The sequence below is a fragment of the Neodiprion virginianus genome, chromosome 4 (genome assembly GCF_021901495.1).
Source record: "Neodiprion virginianus isolate iyNeoVirg1 chromosome 4, iyNeoVirg1.1, whole genome shotgun sequence".
Taxonomy (NCBI): domain Eukaryota; kingdom Metazoa; phylum Arthropoda; class Insecta; order Hymenoptera; family Diprionidae; genus Neodiprion; species Neodiprion virginianus.
Window position 1 is genome coordinate 33,756,393 of NC_060880.1, and position 21,424 is coordinate 33,777,816.

Here is a 21,424-nt window from a genome sequence, read left to right on the forward strand (position 1 = left end):
CGGCATTACGTACAGGAGGAAAGATTTGATTATCGTAAAGTTACCTCTACTCCTACGTGCGCTGCGCCTCAGGGGCATCACGTCAACTCCGTCTCCGGTAACCGGGTTGCGTGGCATGCAGGATAATCCTCCTGCAGGAACCACCGAAGACCCGCCACATACCCAACAAAGCCAAACACAAATTCACCCATGCACCACACTACGTCACACCACACCCTGCCACCCAACCCTCTGTTAGTGTGCCGAAATGCGTCGATGGACCAGCTGGAGAATTGCAAATGATTGTCATCCCATTGACAAAGGCGGAATTTTCACTTTATAATTCTTTATCATTTGAAATATTAGTTTAGCCTTTCTGAATAAATTTCTCATTTCCCATCCGCTTCAACATTTTTTAATTACACTTTGGTCCATCTACACATTTCTAAATTAATAGAATACTAACAATACAATGAAATCTAATTTTCAAAAGTTATCAACATTCTATTTCTGTAATTATTATTGCTCGAGTTGTAATAATAAATTCAAATGGCTCGAGATAATTTTTATGGTTTAATTAGACTGAATTGAAATTCCTAACGTTACTGTTAACAAGAAACATATTCTGTATTGTTGAGAATACCGATTTTTTTGTCTACATAACTGTGTGATATTTCTGAATGTAACGATTATGAAGAGCATTCAACTTTTGCACAAAAATGTGTAGAGATACGGATGTGACAATGTGATCGATATTTATTAGTGCCACTGTTGAAGAGATGACAATAAATAAATAAATAAATAAAACGAAGCTGTGTTAGTGCGTTAAAACGTGACAAAAAATATTATAATTGGCGTGGCTGAATGATGAATAAAATCATAATTTATAATGAAAGCAGAATAAGCCTACAATAAACGATGAGGCGAGATAGGTAATAAAGTATATAATAATTAATAATTATTTCAACAATGGAATTACTAACTCAAAATATGTGGGCTCCTAATTTTATAATTTATCTTTTTCTAAACTGTCGCAGATAGTTTTACACATCATTTGTGTAAGACTATAATTGTATTGCATCTAAGTACTTGAGAGAATCTGTGAGTGATAATCTTTAGTGATCATCATTAATGATGTCGAATATCGCTTTGTTCTGCAAGCATTATCGACAAATCAAAAACTACACTAATTGCGCACGTGATGTTGTGAACTTTCGAAATTATATCAACCAATCCCTAAGGCTCTGTAAGGCTGGATCTAATCAAACAATGAACAAAAGCAAAATCTAATATTATGATACGTATCTTGAAAAAGACATATATAAAATGACACATTCGTTAGAATCATTGTTATTTTTTTTCTTTTTTTTTTAAACATTTAAAAACACTATAGGGGAGTGTCGGTAGTGTGATGTATCAACTTTATCTGAATGGTTTTACTACGGACTTACGAAATCGTTTCTTTCTCCTAAAAGCTGCTTGTGAACACATTTAAGTTTGGATTAAGTAACTGTCGATTATTTCATGTACAAGAAAAAATAGATTAAAAAAAAAAAAAAAAAACCTTTAAAAAAATAACAACAGAAACCTTACAACCTCCACATTTACTTTCGAGCTAAAATTGTGGACATATAAGTCTTAGCATATAATTAAGATATTACACCCAAATCAAACTTGGAGAGATATAGACAAAAAAAAAAAAGTGACCAACAATTTAGGGAAAACAATACGGGAAAAAACAAATTACTTGTACGTAATGCCAAAAAAAAAACGATTTTTATCAAAATTTCGATTTTAAAATCAGCTACTCAAATATTGTATATAGTCAACAAACAAACGTACAAAATTACGTAACAGACGAGAACTCTCTACCTTTATAAATCTGCGCCAATTACTTTAAATTTCGAAAGTTATTATTAGGAAAACATTTCTGAAGAAACAGAAGATATTGAAAATTGTCAAGATATACGTATATGGATGTAGAGAAAGACGTGATAATTTGCATTGAATGGGTAAAAGAAGGAGAAAAAAATTCACGGAAAGGTGTCAACGACTTCCGAATTCCACACCCTGAGCCCAATAACACATATTTTAAGGTAGTACCCAGTCCATTGGCCTACCTGTCTCACTGTTGTACGCATCGTTGCCATTACCATAGATATTGCCGTTCGAACTTCCGTTGATCGAGGTGTTAGACTGGCTGGAAGTTTCGGGAACCGATTTCTCACCGCTGAGCGGTATATTGCTTCGCATGTGGTTTTTTGAGCTTGGGGTAGTTGGGGCATCGGGGGGACCAAAGAGACGCTTGTATGAGTCATTACCAGGCTTAGCGCGAGGCGTATCTGAACCGTGGGTACTATTCTCTCCGAACATCGTTGATCCCAGTTGCGAATGATTGTGATTCTTGATACGACGAGGGCTCGTCTCCTCCGGAGCTCCTCCAAAAATGTCGCTGCTACCGCCGCCTGGGGGTTTCAACACCCTGCAAACAAGAGAAACAACAAGCCACCGTTAATCTACTGCAACCTTTTTTTTTTTTATTCACATCTTTTCCAACTGCATAAATAAAATTTCATTCACAGTTACATCCCGAAGACGTTGAAAAATTAAGAAGGTGATCTTTCCAAGAAATAAAAAAAAAAAATTTGTTTTTTACCATTAACATCGATTTCATTTACGTTTTCGTTATTAATTCAGTAATCGAGTATGTTTTTAATACCACGCGGACACAAGTCCGATCGATTATGGTTTAGGTACAGTGACCAAAAACGGTGCATTTAGATAGGTACTCTACTTCAAATGCATTGCAATGCTTCGTGGATTCTTTTTCAAGTTTCAATAACGCGCGTACTTATAGCGCGGCAGACCGTTTTCAGTGAAAATTGTCTAACGAGGGTTGCGTGCACCGCAAATGTGTAAAACGTCACGCCAGGGATCAGCAAGAGTAGCACGCGGTGTTCGAAATCCATTAAAGTCCGCGTAGCTGCGCGTGCCTGAAAAGTGCGATGATATCTACGGGCAGATAATAATCCTTCCGATGTAATTTCATCACCGATCCGTGATTTCTTTCTCTCGTTATGCAGTTTACTCGGAGGGAAAAAACCAGCAAACAAACACGACCCTGTTCCGGAAGTATATCAAAGACGATAAATAATCGTAGGGTTACACGGTGAGCAAAGCGCGCAGGAAATGAACGTAATTCAAAGGATAAACACGTAAGTGTGGGTTTGGGTAAGTTTTACATTAGATACATGCCCGCGTTACACAGCTGGGGCAATAAGAAATCTATAATAAGCAACGGTGATTAGAGAGGCATAAGATGAGAGTATAGACGTGCATGCAGGGAATTGCTCGATGCGCAGCGCAGGTGAACCGCGCGGCCTGGAACGGAAAGTATGGAAATCGATTGATTATAGATTGCAAAATTAAACAAAGGAAAGAACAAACACCGGTTTCTACCGACCGCGCATCGAATCCCATCGAGAATGCGCATCCATACACGCCTTGTAACGTGGCCGAAGAACCGGTACTTTTGACGATGATAGCCACGGCTAGATAACAATATAATTAGTCGTTCGGTTCAGTTGAGTTAAGTTAAGTTAAGTTAAGTTAAGTTAAGTTCGGTTCGTGGGATGCGAAGTATCCTGCCTGCCTGCACTCGACCGCACAAACAGGATGGGTGTGTCGGATAATGTTCTGTAAATACTTAGGCTTGCACAGCGAACCAAGACGGGAGAATCTTTAACCGAGGTACAGGGTGGTGTAGGCGGGCATTGTTTGCTACATCGATGCACTTTTTTGCGATCCAGTATTTATATATTTGTATGACATTAACGATAGTAATGATAAAACCGTTAATGGTTCGATAAATGATCATTATACGATCCTACGCACGTTTGACTCGCAGCCAGCCTCCGAGCCATGAGAGATGTTGAAATTGAGTTGAAATCGTGGAGACAGTAATTAGTGATTAATCAATTTCAAACCCGGCTTGATCCAAGAATGGGTTGAGCGACAAGAGGGGAAATTGATTGAATTACAGCAGGCCATTAAGCAATTGGCATTCGCAATTGGGAGTCATCGAAAAAGCAAAAAAAAAAACACTGCGGTATGAAAAAGAAAACTCGAAGTTCATATTAGACCCGAATTGGAAGGTCGAACAAAAGCTGGATATATAGTACAACGAATCGACCGTTTTTAAAACAGGGTTAACAAAACGGCCGTGATATATGGCGGCTGGTTCTTATAGCGGCCGTAAAATTATTCTTGTACATACGTATAACATACCAAGCACAATTATTATTCATGAGTTGTGTAAAATAAAAATAATAGATCACTCCTCCTCGTGCGAGAAACCACGAACAGTGGTAGGTATAGGTACGCATGCAAATCGTCTTCGGTTAACGTACCTATACATGTACACGACGAAACATATTGTGGTGTAATATTTTATATTCCATAGAATTTAGAGTTTGATCGATTGCCCGCTATCTAGGATATGATGAAAGTTTTCTGAGGCCTTAAGTCGCGACCCTCGCCTGGCTTCGGGGTTATAGATGGAGGAAAATTTTTATACATATACATATATATATATATACACACGTAACGAAACGACCTTCAAGAATTCAGACGTCTGCAGTCTGCGAATAGCAGTTAGGTGATGCCGGGGGTTAAAAATCGGAAAGTACGATCCCCCCGTTATCGACATTCGTCGACGGAGAATTCCTGCGATGTCTCGTCCAGGCACGAAAGAGGAGGTGAACTGTGGTTATATACTAGGAAGGATCGGATCGTCCGACGATCGGATTAGCGAGCGATCAGACCAGACGACGTCTCTGCCGTTCCAATTATTACCCGCGAGCATGCACGAGACGTTATTACATACTTTTCGATGAAAATTGTACCGTGCAGACGGTTCTCTTCCTCGTTCCCATTACCCGGACCGCCGATTCTAGGACGATTTCGTGACAACCGATTCGGGAAATTTAAACGTTGACTTTCGTTTCTTCCAGCGATCGACCTCGTCGATCAGAGACGAAATTATGAGAACTCTGAAACGGTAAGATTCGAGATTAATGACAACGTTCGTATGACGAAGTGACATCCGTATAAATCAAGGATTTTGCTTTTACACTGAGAACGGCGTAATTCAAACGAAACGACAATCAAGTATAAATGCATGATTAATTTTTATACTCAAGAGACGATGAAAAAAAATCCCAAAGTATCCGGAGTTATGATCGACGACTGCTGCGACGTGAAACCAAGATAATCGTGATCCCGTTATTTTTCATCACAGCTAAATTGTTTCGCTCGCGCGTGTCAAAACCGGCAAATACAGCACAGCTCTCAGTCGACGGACAAAGTCAAAACTGACCGACAAAAAAACCCGAGCGAGATTTATCTGCGGTTAGGAATCGATTATGTCTTCGTCGGCGATGTTCACTTCACGGAACGACTTTTTTCCACCTGCAGGTTTGACAGAGAGAGAGAGAGAGAGAGAGAGAGAGAGAGAGAGAGAGAGAGAGAGAGAGAGAGAGAGAGAGAGAGAGAGAGAGAGAGAGAGAGAGAGAAAGAAATAAAAAAAAGACTTATTCTTAAACCGAACCAAACCGTGATCGAATAATCTCGACCGATTAATGTCCGCGTTGGAAAGGACGCGGAAGTCATAGCTACAAAGATCGAAGTTACCCAAGGCAATTAACGTGATTACGAACGTGTAGCCGAGCCGCTTCTTTACGCATGAGATGTGCTTCGAATTCGAATTTATCCTAGACACCGCGGTTCTTAGCTAATTGTTGAACCTTGTCGTTGCAGCTGGTGCAGGGTCAACTTTTTCCCATCATATAAATCCAACTCGCACGACAGTTAAGAATATCAACCTCTGCCAGCGTGACGCCATATCGAAAATCATTTTACAAAAAAACGTAATCAAAAAATAATTGTCAACTTCCGCTTTTAAGCGTCTTGGCAAGGTCCCGAGCGAAGGTGGACAAATTCGGTGAGCCGGTCCAATTCCGAAGAAAGATACAATAAAACAATTGATCTCCATCATCGACGCAATTAATAGCGTAGGATTGCGACCAATTGCAAGAAGAAGCGGTGAGTTTGATTTAACGCCAAGTCGGCGTTGATCGTATCGAGAAATTGCAAGAGCTTGAAGGATGTAGTATCTTGATGGTATTAAGGGGAGTAGGCAGTGAAAATATGCCGACAATGGGATAAAATTCAATTGGCATTTGTGAAGATCTGAACTTTTTTTTTCATGTCTCCCCTTAATCGTCGAACCTTCTACGGAAAACAGTTTGACTGCGTCCTTAACCGACCGCGGTTATTTATAAACAGACTTTATTTTATCGTTATTGGCTACAGGAATCCAATCGATCCAACATAAATTCATCGACGAATTAACTAATTGATCAATTACGTTGTAATGAAGTATATCGTCTATTTATATCAAAAATTTTCTGTAAATAACTCGGAAGGTTTCATGCACGCCCGAATAGCTTCACGATCGCATTCTTCTTCTCTAAAAGTGCTCATAGCATAAGTCATGGTTATCTTCACCAATAAAGAATTCAGGTACACTGAATCGAGCAACCTAAATTACACCTCCTCAGTCGCAAAAGCCACACCGTGTTTCCTGATCCACATTAACGATCATCGATCTACCAAACGCGCAAAGATCAAGATCTGAAGAAGGTAGAAACGAGAAGAAAAGATAAAAATAAATAAACCGCATACACGATACAGTGCGAGCTCGAAGTGATTCACAACGTCTTTTGCATCAAAGCTCATTGTCATCACAGCACTTGTAGAAACATTGTTTCTTGTAAGTACGGTACATTATACAAAGTTGCAAAGCACAGAGCCAACGATTACACGGAGATGTTTTGAAGGCCGTTAATAAACGCGATACGTGTCACACGATCGGCGAGGGTCAATTCCACGAGTGATCGCGTTTCTTTTCTCCCTTCTCACGTATGCCTCTCTCTCTCTCTCTCTCCCTCTCTCTCTGTGAGACGGAGAACCCGATAAGGCCCGCGTACGTTTCCACACACGGTCAAACGTATACGTGACGGGTTCGTGACGTCGGTACGGCTTCCCGGTGAACGGAGACCCGCTATTCCGGAAGCCCCGACCCGGGGAAGCCCCGGCACGCGCCGAGGGTGACTAACCCCCGCGATCGCCTCGACGTAAATGCCTCTGTGTGGGTGCGCAAACACTCGAGGAGCAGTAACGGGGCTATCGAGTGCGATCCGTGCGAACGTGTCCGTGCTAGAAATAAGGAGGAGGAGGAGGAGGAGGATCGGAGCTTACTTTGTAACGCGATATTTTTACCTACTAGGTACGCGCCCACGGAAGTCGCGGATCACCCGATATACACCTCGACGTCTAGACTTACCTTACACATATACCTACAAGGCATGATGCAGGGGCGAGGGGCAGTTTGCGGGCATCTATGTCCGATACTTGCCGTCGCGGGGAAGGATCGCGATTCGGAAACAGACGGAGTGTATATAAGGGTCATTTTTTATTTCTTTTTTTTTTTTTTTTATTTCAGCTATGAACTATTACTCAATATTCGTCAGCTCTCCGAAACCCGAACGCACGGATCGTGAACCCAGTAATTATCGAGCACTCGGAGCAAAAAAAAAAGGTATCAAATTTACGTAGTTATTGTATACGACATTTCAGATATGGCGACAGTAAATGTTTGGTTAATTCAAATTAAAAAATTTAGTTTTATATTACAAGACAAACCGTTGTTTTGAACACTATTTTCTTGGAACTGAAATAAAATACTTCTTTGGCTATTAATAATTATGACAAAGTGTAAAAAAAATTTTTTTTCTTTTTGCTTGCGCAACAAAAATTCTTCTTCACTCACTGCCGTATATCGTTAAAAATTATGCCCGAGATCATCCTCCGTGCGGATATATACATATGTGAATATATTTTAAGTACGTAAAACGGAATATTCATAATTTTTAGGTCAAAAAATATCGTCGTCCATATGACACAATGTATATGTATATACCGAAGAGTTACTACATACGTATAATCAAGCTAAATCGTGGCATTTAGTCGCCTAGCGTGAGCAATTCAATTCCCGTCCGGAAGTAGATATGCTTTAGGTATACAATACATATGTAACAGTTTGAAGTGACGCCGCTCGTTCACGACGAAGTCGTCTTATATAATATTCGTAAAATGAAAGACAAAAAATAAGGGGTGAAAAATCGCAGCAAAGTATATAAATGATGTACGAATATATTATCTGGGATAAAAAAAAATCCTCTGACTCGAGTTGATTTCCACCGTACATTTGATAAACCGAACTATATATCATTCAGGTCGAACATGCGTACAGGCGTACAGCAGTTCTTTTCTCCCAGTGTTACACGGTCAATGTCATCTTGCGTTACACGGTGCAGAATTATTGCGTTTCGCTGTAATGAGACAGGTGCATCGTCGCATCGCGCTGCACGCACGAATAGAAAGCAGAAAACTATATATTTTCCTTGTATAATTACAACATCGAATGTACGCGAGTGCATCATTCACATATCATTCGCTACCTAGATGTGCATTGGCTCTGGGGAACTGGATCTCTCTCTCTCTCTCTCTCTCTCTTTCTTTCTTATCTTTCTTTCTCTCTCTCTCTCTCTCTCTCTCTTGGTGCAGAGTAAAGTGTGGCGTAGCCGGGACATAATGAACGCGGGACTTTGCTCGACTCGCATCGCAAACGAACGAACGTAACTAAGTTAACGGTGAATTGAAAGTCTATCTGCACGTTCCGCGCGCGGAGGGAAAAAGCATCGTCAAGACCGTGGCGGAACCACCGGCGATCGGATTGCACTTGACCGTAGTTCGAGAGCTGTCGTTAGGCGAGAAAGAAAAAAAAAAGTAGGCCCTTCTATTGTCGAAAGTGGCAGGAATATGCGGTAGACGAATATCGCGACGTAATACGTTAGGTGGGCCAAAAACAAAAACGGGACCGATTTGAAACGTCAATAAAATCCGAAGGTGTTGAGCAATTTTCAAGAATATGTATTTTTTTTTTTCTTCTCGAATGTAAAATAACGATTTTTTTATTTCGCGTTTGAAAATCTGGAAAATCTTTAGTCGTTGTTGAGATACTCGCTCTTTGAAAAAACAGATTTTGAAAAAGTTGCTGGGAGACTGAAAACAAATTTATATTCAAGAATGGTCAATTCAATTTCCTTCTGAATTTGTGAATCGAAGATTAATTCTGGCGTTTTAGAAATTCTCCGAGATTTTACTCACATGATATTAAACGTTTCTGGTAAAATTAACGAATGCGCGCTTCAAAGTTAAAATTCAGTTTTCGAGAGACATTATCAAGAAAGAAAATTCACAATCAAAAAAAAGTCGATCGCAACCGATATCGAAAACTTGACCAAAATTGATTCAGTCGACAACATTTATAACGAACATTTTAGATTTTTTGAGATGGCCTTAAGGCTGACTTTTCTGATACTAACTAATTACCTAAAGCGTCACATTTTCAGTCGTGGAATAGAAATTTTCACTGATTCGTGGAAGCTGAAGTCACGTGATGTGCCTGTTCTCTCGCTCTTCGGTAAAAGAGATATTGCATTCTGGCGAAGGAAAGTTCTGGCAACCGTATTGAAGTTGATAACGTTATTCTCAACGATTCGATCAGAGACTTGAAGTACAAGAAAAATGTGACAAATGACGTTACAACTCGTAAAAATACAAAAAAAACGGAAATTTGATGTTATATTTTTACACCGTCATCTTCAATTAAGTAGAACTTGAATTAATTTACACCGAGAAATGTATTCTCCTCACAGCCCGTGAGCGGCTCTATTAAGAGGTCGCACTGTAAAACAAAACACACTCATATTTCGAAAACTTAGTTCCTTCAAAATCATTGTACACTTAAGAAAATAGTGATTTTTTTTCCCAATGTTTCATTACGATAAAGTTACGAACTTCAACCTCGCTTCTGGCAGTAGTAACCGTAAGCGGAGGACACGTAAAACCATATAAACGTATTCCGTCCCCCATTTGCCTTTTCGTGTTCATCAATATTGATTATTAAAAAACTTTGAAATATTAAAAATCAACGAAATAAATAAAACGCACAGTCCTGCCAATTATTTTTTAGGCAATTGAATCGAAAAAAAATTAGTCCAGGAATAATAATTTAACATGGTAATTAAGTTTCAACATTCTGTAATATTAATTTTTTTTCAGTCTTTCTGCGATTTTTTCAAAACTTGACTTCACGAGCGTATTGCTCAACAACGAATAAAGATTTTTCAAATTTTCAAACGCGATATGCAAGATTCATTCTTTTAGTTTCAATCAGAATAAAATTTTCGGAAATCGGTCAACGCGTTCGGATTTTATTCACGTTTCAAATCAGTCCTGTTTTTCTTTTCTTTTTTTTTCTTTCATATACATGTAGTTTTTTTCTTTACATGTACATGTAGTTGAAGTTCGCGATACCATTGCAGACGACGAATCAAGAAGAATGCAAATGAAAGAGTAAAAATCAAAAAAATAAGTAAACACTGGTTCACCGGTTCACTGGTTCAACAAAATTTCACGCCGATTCATCCTCTCCGTCTTACGCAAACACGGGATTGCAGAGTATCGTGCATAACGAGAAATGCAGTAGACGCGAAACTGCACCCTGGCCTCTCTACGTACACTCTAGTTGATGATAAAAGCTCGAGGAACACTCGTACCTCAGAGACAACGCGAGCCTTATGCGCCATTTACGTCACTTCGAATGTTCACAAAGCTCGCATTGTTCCGCGATGTGTTCCCAAATAAGAGGAGTTAAACGCCAAGTGGGATGGAATAGTCAGCTGGTGCCGGGGGCGAAGGGAAGAAATTAACGACGTGAGTGAAACACGCCTAGTGGTATAAATATGTATCCGTATCCATCTATCTATCTATCTATCCGTATGTCTATCCATCCATTCGTCCATCTATTCCATGTGTTTATAGCTATAGCCGCGTCCATCGATATGGAACGCGGAGTAAGGGATGGGCTGATACGAAGGATCGAAACGATTAATAGAAATTAAATGCCGTTCCCGGAAGTGATTTTTTTATTGGATAATTACAGCTGGAATATCAAGGGGACAAACATCGGTCACTGTAAATGTAACTATAGGTCAGAAGTGCGGTGTAGAGAAAAGAAAATATTCACTGATTCCAACGGAGTTTCAAACTCTCTATAATCTATCTTTTGACTAAACCGACCGACCGTAGCTGTTATCGAATCGTAATTTATATCATCAAAATCGTTCTGATATTTCAACTCTCAACATTCTCTCCAATGGTTTTAATTCCAAGCCGATGTGATGACAAACAAAATACAAAATCGATTGAATCTCTCGAAGCTAATTTTCAGACTTCGATCGGGAAATATTATCTCCATAAAATGACAATTGATTATCGTGATAAAGTTTCCGGCACAAAATGAGGCGGGGATTCAAATCTACAGATATCTTCCCGAGTATTTCACGGCTAGTGAATGAACAGCTGAAGCAAGAGGGCTACACTTAATACATCCGTTAAAGTCAGTCACGCTTTCTAAGCTGTGCAGCAGCAGCATCGACTGCATCACGAAATGCTGCAATGATTTTTTGAGCAAAAATAACAAAAAAGAAAGGTTTCAAAATTCTGCTAACAAAGTTCATTGGCTAAGACAAGAAAGTCAATAATTCTCATTTAACGACGCGATTTCAGATTTTTCGTCTCACAAATTAAGTACCTAAATTGGAATCGCACGCGTTCCTACCACGAAAATCCTATCACTACGAAATAAATCGGTAAAAGCGTATCACCTGCAATTTGTTAAATTGCGGAAACTTGAGACTTGATACAGAGACTTTCCGAGTCTTTGCTGTACTGCGTGGTGGTTTGCATAGTTATGAAGACGGTATAAGAACAAACAGTCTAGAGCCTAGACTACGTAGACCGAGACTCCGGAGTCTAGACGCCCCGGGAATCGCCTTCCTAAAGTCGGTGCAGACACTGCAGCACGCAATCAAGAGCCATTTCCCTCGTCCGTTTATTGCAAATACCCGGAAATCCTCGATTCTGGAACGTATTTGACCCCGGCCACCCTTATTTTCTCCCCGTAGTTCACGAGTCGCAATTTCTCGCATAATCTCCTCTAGCCAAAAGTCTGTAGCTCTGTTTGCATATTGCGATTCTCATTTAGGGTGAAATATAAATGAATACACGTATATACATATATATATATATATATATATATATATATATATATATACTTTTTTGCGATATATTACAAAAATGATCGAAATCCACACATCCGTGAAACATGACAATTATCCGCAACGTAAGAGAAAAAAAAAACAAGAGATGCAGAAATATATATAAAATCTTCGAACCGCAAACGGAAGTCGTGTGGTTTTCGCGAAGGGAAATTCTCGGGAATTCCGCAGCGTTTTCTATCCGCGAGCATATTTCAATCCTCGGTAGATTCATGGTGTTACCGACGTATGCGATAAGACTAAACCTCGTGCAAGGTCAAAGAAGGTTTATGAGTTTATCGAAAGATTTTTCAAAAAAAAAAAAAAAAAACTTTTCTTCTCGACGTTAAAAGCTCGTAATAACACCGCGATTAATAATTACGCTGAGAAGTTCGTGTGACACAAGCAACTCGAGGTGTATATATTATTGTATCATAACGACTGTCTACACATAGGTGTAATTCCGCTATACACATACTTTACAAAGTATTTCGCAAGTAGTTAAGAAAGATTGCTATAGTAATTATTATGCAGTGAGACCTTACAAACGCATAGCAGCTCGTTTCGCCACTTTGTTCATTGCATACAATAGAACACATCTGGTGATTTATAATCGGAAGATCATTTACCCTCTGGATCGAGAAAACTTCTCTATTTCACGGATCGTCAACGATCAGCCGATGATACAATACGCGTACCCGCATGTTTTACTTCTATTCTTCTTAAAATTAGAATATTTTTTGCAATTGTTTTACCTCTTCTTTCCATAGCCAACGTTGTCCAATTCGATGTGTCGGTAGGCGGCATAAGTGGCCATGATGATTGTTATTCGTTTGGTATTTGAATCGCAGAACTTTTTATTCAAATCGTTGAAAAACAAGACCGAAAAGAAGATGCAGGTACGTTCGAGAGTGATATTTTTCAATCACCAACCGGAAGTACCAGAGCAAGTCTTCTCTCTGCAGCGGGGGAGCGCGGTTGTGAAATATCCGACTTTATACAGATACGAGCAGAGAAAATAAAAATAAAATACAGATAAATATCGAAAATAAAATCGAGTTTAAACTGACAATTTATTTTTAAGATTCACTCCGTTCTGGCACTTTTCGATACGTGGTAGGAAAAAAAAGAAAAAAAAAAACGTGAAACAAAAATGAGAAATGAATAAGAACAGAGATAAGAAAGGAAAGTAAGAGTGAGAAAATGTGCGGTTCGATCAATTGACAACTGATATGTGTGATACAAATTTTTTTAATCGATTATATTTAACTTTACTCGCGGATATTTTAATATCTGATATACGTGTATATTTTGTATTAATATATCAACAATAAAAACAGAAAGAAAGAAACAACAACAAAAAAAAAAAAAAACAACAACAACAACAATTAAATCTTTATACTTTGGTTTTTAAGCTGTGGTTAAATATTGATGCCGTGTTATCAGCGCACGACAGAACTCTCCCGACGATTCGTCTGTAGAGCTCGCAGCAGACTGGAAACCACCGGGTATAAACTCGGTATATACCATCTCGCTTTTCCCTCCCCCTCCCCCGCCCCTCCCCGCGCGGTCTCTCTCTCTCTCTCTCCCCCGATCGTTCGTCTCTCTCGCCTCCAGCCGGGTCTGACATCGGCGTGCTTCCACCCCCGTGACGCCGACGCCGACGCCGACGCCGAGGACTAGGAAGCTACGAAACTGCGACGACGACGACGACGACGACGACGACGTCCCCGTCGTCCATTCACCTCAATCAATACGCGGAGGTAAACGATGCGAAGAGTTTAGCTGACCGTGGAGCAGGGTCATCTTCGGGAATTTTTCGCGTCGCTGCAGACACGGCTCAAAAGTATAAAAGAGCGCCGAGATTAACACGATACGGTTCAAGGGTTACGATTTATCAATATCGGCAGTAAATTCGGCAGAATGTACGAATGAATTCACTCCTTTTACCCGAAAAATAACAAGTAGACTTTCTTTTTCTCTTTTTTTTTTCTTCAGATAAATATTAACATATGATCAAGACGAATTGAATCTACGAATTCTTTGTCAAATTTCACATGACGCGAAAAAAAAAAAAAACTGTTGGAGGAAAATAGAAAAAATATTTTTATTTTGTCGTCAAGTCTGTATTAAAATATCCATTTGGTGTAATTGGCGAGAAGGTAGTTATATTTAAATTGATCGATATTTATTCACCGTGTCAAACCAAACTTCATTTAACCATTTAATTATATTCTTGCCGAACGGAAAATTAGATATTATACAGCGTTTACGATTTGAAATTATTGAACTATCCATTGCACGCGAGTATACAAAATAATAACTGTAACAACTGCTAATTTTGCCAACGACTGAATGGTCTGCTGGGATCTTCGTTAGAATGAATAAATAAATAAATAGATAAATAAGCACAACAAAGTATTACAAGCGTTATATGTTCTCATGAATTACGCTGCTCATGTTTTCTTCCATACTGCATGATGTAAAGAATCTCCTCGAGTCGATGGATATATATTTCTTGGTTCGTGTTCGAGGTTTGGTATACCGTTAAACGTGTAAGGTACAACTTTGCCGCATGCAAAATATATATATACGTATATAACAACCTTCCACCCAGCTTATTACACGGGAAGCTAATAAGTATTCACGTATCCTCTGTATCGGCTCTTATTAAAAACCCACTTTTCCCTTTACGTTCCGATGTTTGATGAACATAGTGTACACGTATATTATACATGTTATACAGATTTTACAAAGTATTCCGGTTCATGATAGGAGAAAAAAAAAAGAACATATTCCATTAACGATTTTAACGAAACATTCTCTCTCACTCTTTTCATGTAATTCTATAGGGAGTAAACAAAAACGCGTACGAGTATGGAATAAGTAGAGGTTTTATGCAGCACCTGAAAGATCGTGTATTGCACATCCGTTGGCGATTTTTTGCAATTAACAAAAGGAAAGGAACGATATTGCGGAATTTTTTCAATTTATGAAAAATCGGTTTATTTCCACAAAATGTCGAGGAATTGCGGACGAAATGTTTGTTTTACTGAATAAGCGCGAGTTAGTCGTTAACATAAATGACAGATCTTACAAGTTTGTAAGAACCTTCGATAAAGTACAAAATAATTGAAAAATTTAAAAATAACCATCGCAATCCTTGTACAGGTTTGATCTTTTTACATATATTTCGTCAAAATTAATGACTAGCAGTAAATTATTTATTACGCGCGTTGAAAAATACACGAACCTGGAATTTCTTCTGGGGTGAAGAAATTACCTCAGTTTTTCTTCAAGATTTCCAAACGAAAATGGCGCCGCCCATTTTCTCGGGATGTTCTGTATCTCCTGGACTCGGTTGCGAGTATAAGAAAGTGTAAAAATCCTGACGCAAATCGGTGGTAATTTTCTTGGTAAACTAGTAGCAATTATTTCGTGATACCATTGCTCGAGATTTGTTTAGTTTACATGTCGACAGACAGGCCGAAGACACGAAATTGACACTTTACGGACGATTATTTAGGCGTGAAAATTTCGACAAACGTTACTTGGAGCAAAATCGTGCGTAGTTTAGACAAATTTATGTTATTCATTATAGTTTGTTTCCGTGTTGTTTGTACCTAATATTAAAGTTTTTTGACATGAAAGGCTAGATAGATTTTTTTTTTCTTGTCCAGATTAAATCAGATGTAACAAATTTTCTTGTTTCTCGCTGCGTTCTCTTTTTTTCCAAGCGTATCAAGGATCTAATTCTCCATGGAATTGATAACGACTGTAACGTCAATTTTTTGTATTTCTATTAGAAACATACGAGAAAAAAAATTATGTATTACAACTACGCAATGAATAACCTTAAATAATAATTCCATGCAGCTGGAGGTAAACCGATATTGTAATAAAACAAAGAAACTGGACAATTTATCCCTGTTGACCGCAGGTGTTGACGGCTCGTTGCAAGATAGCGAGATTTGAATTTCCGCATTAAAAACCGCGATTACGACGCCAGTGTAGAATTTCCACATGTACAGAGTGGAAGTTGAAGAACGGCAACAAGAATCACAAAATATCGGGCCACGGATAGCCAGCTCCCAGGTACTAAAATACCGAGTTAATATTAGGCAAACGGGCTCAGCAAGCGAAGAGAAGAGACCCTTAGACTCGTCATTTGCCTCGAAAGTTTGCCATGCAATTAACCGTATAAATATTCGAGCTTTAAAATAATGCGAAGAGTTTTCGAACTTCGTTCCGCAATGACGATTCTCATTTCTTTCCAATATCCGTGAATGAGCGAGTAAATTTTCGCGACAATTTCACATTTCTCCTTGGATCCGAGGCGAAGATTTCTACAGGAAAAGTTCGAAGTTGCACGATGCAGGAACACTGTGCAAAGCGAGTAGATAATTGAATAATAGGCCGACTATTTATTAAATGGAAGGGTAAATGCACACGAGGAGCATACATGCATCATCAGGAATTTGCTGCACAATATATATGTATGTATACGTATATAGGTATGGACATAAGGGCATTACGCGATATAGCCTCATCACGTGTGCCCTAATTATATACATCGCGTATTTTAGCACTTCCGTGTGTGTGTGTGTGTCGCTGCTTTTGGCGGCGGCAAGGCGGGTTTCAAACACCGAAGTAAACGTTTCATTGTCTCGTCTGGAGATCTATCCCAATTATCAGGGTCCAAGACGAATTTTGCAATCAAGAATTACACTGATAAAACTTTCTCTCTTTGTCGGTTTTTCTTCGCAGGTTCAAAGGTTTAATTACAAACGATTTACCGCCGTTTTATACAAGCAGTATATAATTATACACGTGAATTAAGTTATCTGTTAATCTTGATGCGAATAAAATCTTAAACAGTTTATTATTTCAGGCTGTGATTAATTAGTACCAACTTTAGGGTGAGTAAGTATCGCTGCAGATTTTATATAATTATGTTTTCGAATCGATCAGCTGAGTTTGCAAAATATGATTACAAGTTTCGCATCAACGCTACGATTTGCTGAATTTCAAAAAATTCTAATCAGCTTTTCGAACTTGAACCGTATATTTAAAGTTGAGTAAAGCAGGGCTTGGCGAATAAGAAAATAAGGCGAGGTAGGGGGAAGTAACAGTTACTATACATATATTAAATTATAAACTGTAAAGGAATCATGGTTACTTGCCGAGTCGCTACGCTCAACGCGCAACGTGACATCCTGTATAATATAATATGATGTATTTGAAACGTGTGGGTGCGGTGTTCCGATGTACGTACACGTATGTGCATGTAGCTGACGAAGTGTGTATTGTGCACACCTAATTGTACGTACAATACCTACATAGAGCCGGAATCACGAGGCTTCCCCCGAATCGGACGTCCCGTCGGTTAATTAACGATAAGGATTAATTGAAGCCGACGCGACGTTGCGTACGTACGTTAGTTGTGAAAAAATTCGAACGGAGCGTCTTGGCGCTCTCGACCCCATTTTCGGTATTGCTGGCGCGGGAGTAACGGTCGATAAATATAATAATAGGAAAAAAAAAGCAATTCAAACTTTAATTGAAATATATTATCACAGCGCGCTAATTCAATTATCTTCAATGACTCGTTATGTATCTCGTATTATACATACAGGTATACTCTTACGTTTTCGGAGCCACGTCACTAACTGATGAAAAATGATCTCTTTTAAGGTAACTTAATACGAATGTATTTGTCTTTATTTCAGCAACGATCGCTGATTACATTATTTTTAAAGAATTCAATTACAACGGATCAAAATTACGCTGCTTCACGAAAGAAAAGAAGACCGTGTTTTGCGTAAAACTGAAAAAAAATTTACCACAGCCAAGTGTAAATCAGATTACATTTTCATTCGAATGGTTGTTTTACACGTCGGGAATTGAAACTCCGATAATTTAGTCCATCGAATTAAACTTGGTCTTCAAATATCAAGAGTTGGAGAAAACTCGCGAGGGTATAATATATTTTAAGGTAGATGAAAAGTGAGCTTGACGTTATTTCGATCGTGGAATAAAAACTTAAAGAGGTCGGTACGGCTTGACTCCGTTCCGCGTATATAATCCACAATCCGAGATCTCCATATTTAACAGACACACGAACGCACAAAAACCAAAGACATTGTCTGTTGACCTCTAGAAGCTAAATAACGATATAATGCATCGTACCAGAGGGATGTGCACGAAATGCTGTCAGTCTAAGAAGCGGGTGGCGCAGACTGTTACCTGAAGAAGCACGAAGAAACTATATTTAAAAACAAAAAAAAAAAATAAAAAAATCTTATCGCAAAAGATGACAAATCGGCTCAAGTATGTTTAGTGAACTCTGCGTAACTTCTTGCTGTCCAACTTCATGATTCGTTATAATGTACTTGCCAGACGAGGAGGATAGTCGTGGATTTATTTCCATTGAAACGAAAGTAAAAAGGCGAAATAGAAAAATAAAGAACGCGTTACCTGGTGAAACGAGGTGCAGCCGCTGCTGCGGCTTTGGTGGTTTGCCAATATCGCCAAATTTTCGACCATATGTGGTTGCGGACATACGGAGCTGAACAACAATCCAATTGTCAGCTTACCGCTTTACCGTGACTCATGTTGAACGCCCGCAGAGCTACAGCTTAAGTATACCTACCTCGACCTATAGCGGAGTGCGCTGCATGCAGCATCAGCAGGGCACGTGCTGATCTTCTATGACAAGCCACATGCAGAAAACGCTGCCTGTACACTACAGGACGATTCAAGGTTTGTCAATGAGTTCGCGGGCGCTTTCCGTCAAATGTACGTAAAGCAATAAATTAATTCCGCCTCCGGAACTTGCGAGTAAAAATCAGTTCAGTATCTACGGATGATTGGAACGGTGAAACAGGAAAGGAACAATGGAATAGGGTAGGAATGTGGAAGGGGAGAGGAACGATGGAATAGGATAGAAATGTGGAACAGGAGAGGAATGATGGAATGATGGAGAAATACGGCACAGGAGAGGAACAGTGGAATAGGGTAGGAATTTGGAATGGGAGTGGAACGATGGAATAGGATAGAAATGTGGAATGAGAGAGGAACGATGGAATAAGATAGGAATATGGAACAGCCGAGGAATGATGGAATAATGGAGGAATGCGCAACAAAAGAGAAACGAATGGAATAGGGTTGCAATACGGATGGATCAGAATAGAAACGATGGAATATAGTGAGATAAAAAATACGCGCGACATGAGAACACGAAATGTTCGCAGCATTGTACGGCTTGTTAAATCTTGTTGATATTTCGTAGTGACGCAGTCATTGCCACCCAATCTATAAAATTCTTGTAACAGACAAAAAAACACAAAACGGTACTTGAAATTGGATTCGGTTTTGCAAGAATTTGGCCACAGTGTTCGGTAAAGTTTTGAAAGGGGTTGTACAAGCCACTGGTGTAATTGTACGCGTTGAAAGGCTCTGCACAGTTTTCCGTAATAGTGCGGGCTGCTGCGGCTTTATTTACAAACGAAGTTTAGACCTTTTGACGTTATACAGTTTCTCGGCTTAGAATCATGAACAAAGCACTATCGCACAGCACTGCGTCAGCCAGGACGACTGCAGCGTCTGCAGGACTAAACAGGACATCGCGGCGCGTGTCCCTGGCACCCTGGTGCAAGTCGACAGGGGTAAAGAGACGATGTCTATTTATTTATTAGCCGAAAAACTTTCGTTTCGTTTCGCTTCGTACAGCAAGAAACGCGTGGAGTTGGGTTTTAGATTATAAATATAGAATCGTATGGGTCAAAGGCAAGTGTGCGGTATAAGGACGTTCAATTGAACCAATTAAAGATTGATTGGTCGAGATGGATTTATTGAATCCTGCGACTACAATTCACCACGTTCCGCATTGCGATTTAACCCTATCAGGAACACATTTTTCATTAGCATGAAAAATAAAAATCGTCACTGAACTATAGGTTTTTGAGGTCGCTGACTACTATCGCACGGTCAGAATTGAACAATTTTAAATGGCGGATTTAAGATGGCGGCCATTTTTATTCAATTTATATAAATATCGTAACAAAATCTGCACGATGTATATTTACTATTACAGGGATATTTATTACCAGCTTCGGATTCAGCGTATCAAAAAACTTCGGAACAGTATAGTCTAGTTTTAGAGTTTGATGGTAAGTTTTTGTCAGCCTATATTATCGGACATATAACTAATTATTTTCGAGAAAATGACATGTTTAATAAAAAAAAAAATATCAAGAATAGTTTCGAGCACAAATTTCATGTAGAATGTGAAATTTTTTTTATTAAAAATTTTGAAATTTTGGGCGTACCGTCCACATTTATTGGATCAGCGATTTTGAATTTTCAAATTGTAAAATATTTATATCGGATTCATATTCAGCGACGTCAAAAATCTCAGTATATGAAATTTGACTTCAATTCAATGAAAACCGTTTTCAATATCTACCGATATTTTCTTAAATAAAAATAATTTTATTTTTTTTGCACATTGATTGTTTATTAACAAATTATTGTGAGGTTGTTGGGTCAAAAGACATAGTACTGAGGTATACTGGAGTCGGAGAAACTTAATTATATACCTGCTTATTAGTAGTAAAACGTACCCGTAGTTCTAGAAAAACTGAAAATAATCTAATGTTGCATACATGCAACACCGTCCCTGAAGGGGTTAAATCGTGAATTATTTGACGTCTTAATATAAATGGTATGAGGAGAGTATTCTTTATTTATTTGAGTAGAAAATCAATGAAATTCAATGTATCGGAGGAGTGATTTTGAATATAGGGCGTTGATTAATCTTCGTTCGATAAGATGTATCCGACGATTATGTAACCTTTACAGGTATATAATGCAACGTCAGCATTAAATTGCCTCCGCGGTTCCGTCGAAGAGAGCCAAAATCAATAATATTGTATGCTAGTACATACATAAAAGGATGGCATAGGAAGAATAAAATATTAAAACGCACCATAAGCAGACTACATAAATATATGTATAATGTTATACGCCTACAGATACTGTGCATGAGGATTTGCATCTTATGTTACCATATTATAGAATCCAATTTCCTGCTATCAATTTTCTTTTTTTTCTATCTTCCTTTTCGTCAGGAAGTTTAAGAAATCACTTTCTTCCGT

At 38.8% G+C, this 21,424-nt stretch overlaps 1 protein-coding gene across 7 annotated transcripts in view; it reads right to left on the minus strand.

Moving 5' to 3' along the window:
• The window catches only part of LOC124302963 (microtubule-associated protein Jupiter-like), a 58,758-nt gene that overhangs the window by 2,618 nt on the left and 34,716 nt on the right, over positions 1-21,424 (minus strand). For 3 of the 7 annotated variants that reach the window (XM_046759582.1, XM_046759584.1, XM_046759583.1), the window contains 3 exons: positions 2,100-2,461; positions 1,431-1,454; positions 45-131 (listed from right to left, as the gene is read on the minus strand). In XM_046759582.1, coding sequence (XP_046615538.1) covers positions 45-131; positions 1,431-1,454; positions 2,100-2,461 — 473 coding nt within the window. Of the gene's footprint in view, positions 1-44; positions 132-1,430; positions 1,455-2,099; positions 2,462-13,021; positions 13,617-13,668; positions 13,786-21,424 lie in introns of those variants that run through there. The other 4 variants (XM_046759580.1, XM_046759581.1, XM_046759579.1 and 1 more) reach the window with 4 other exon arrangements.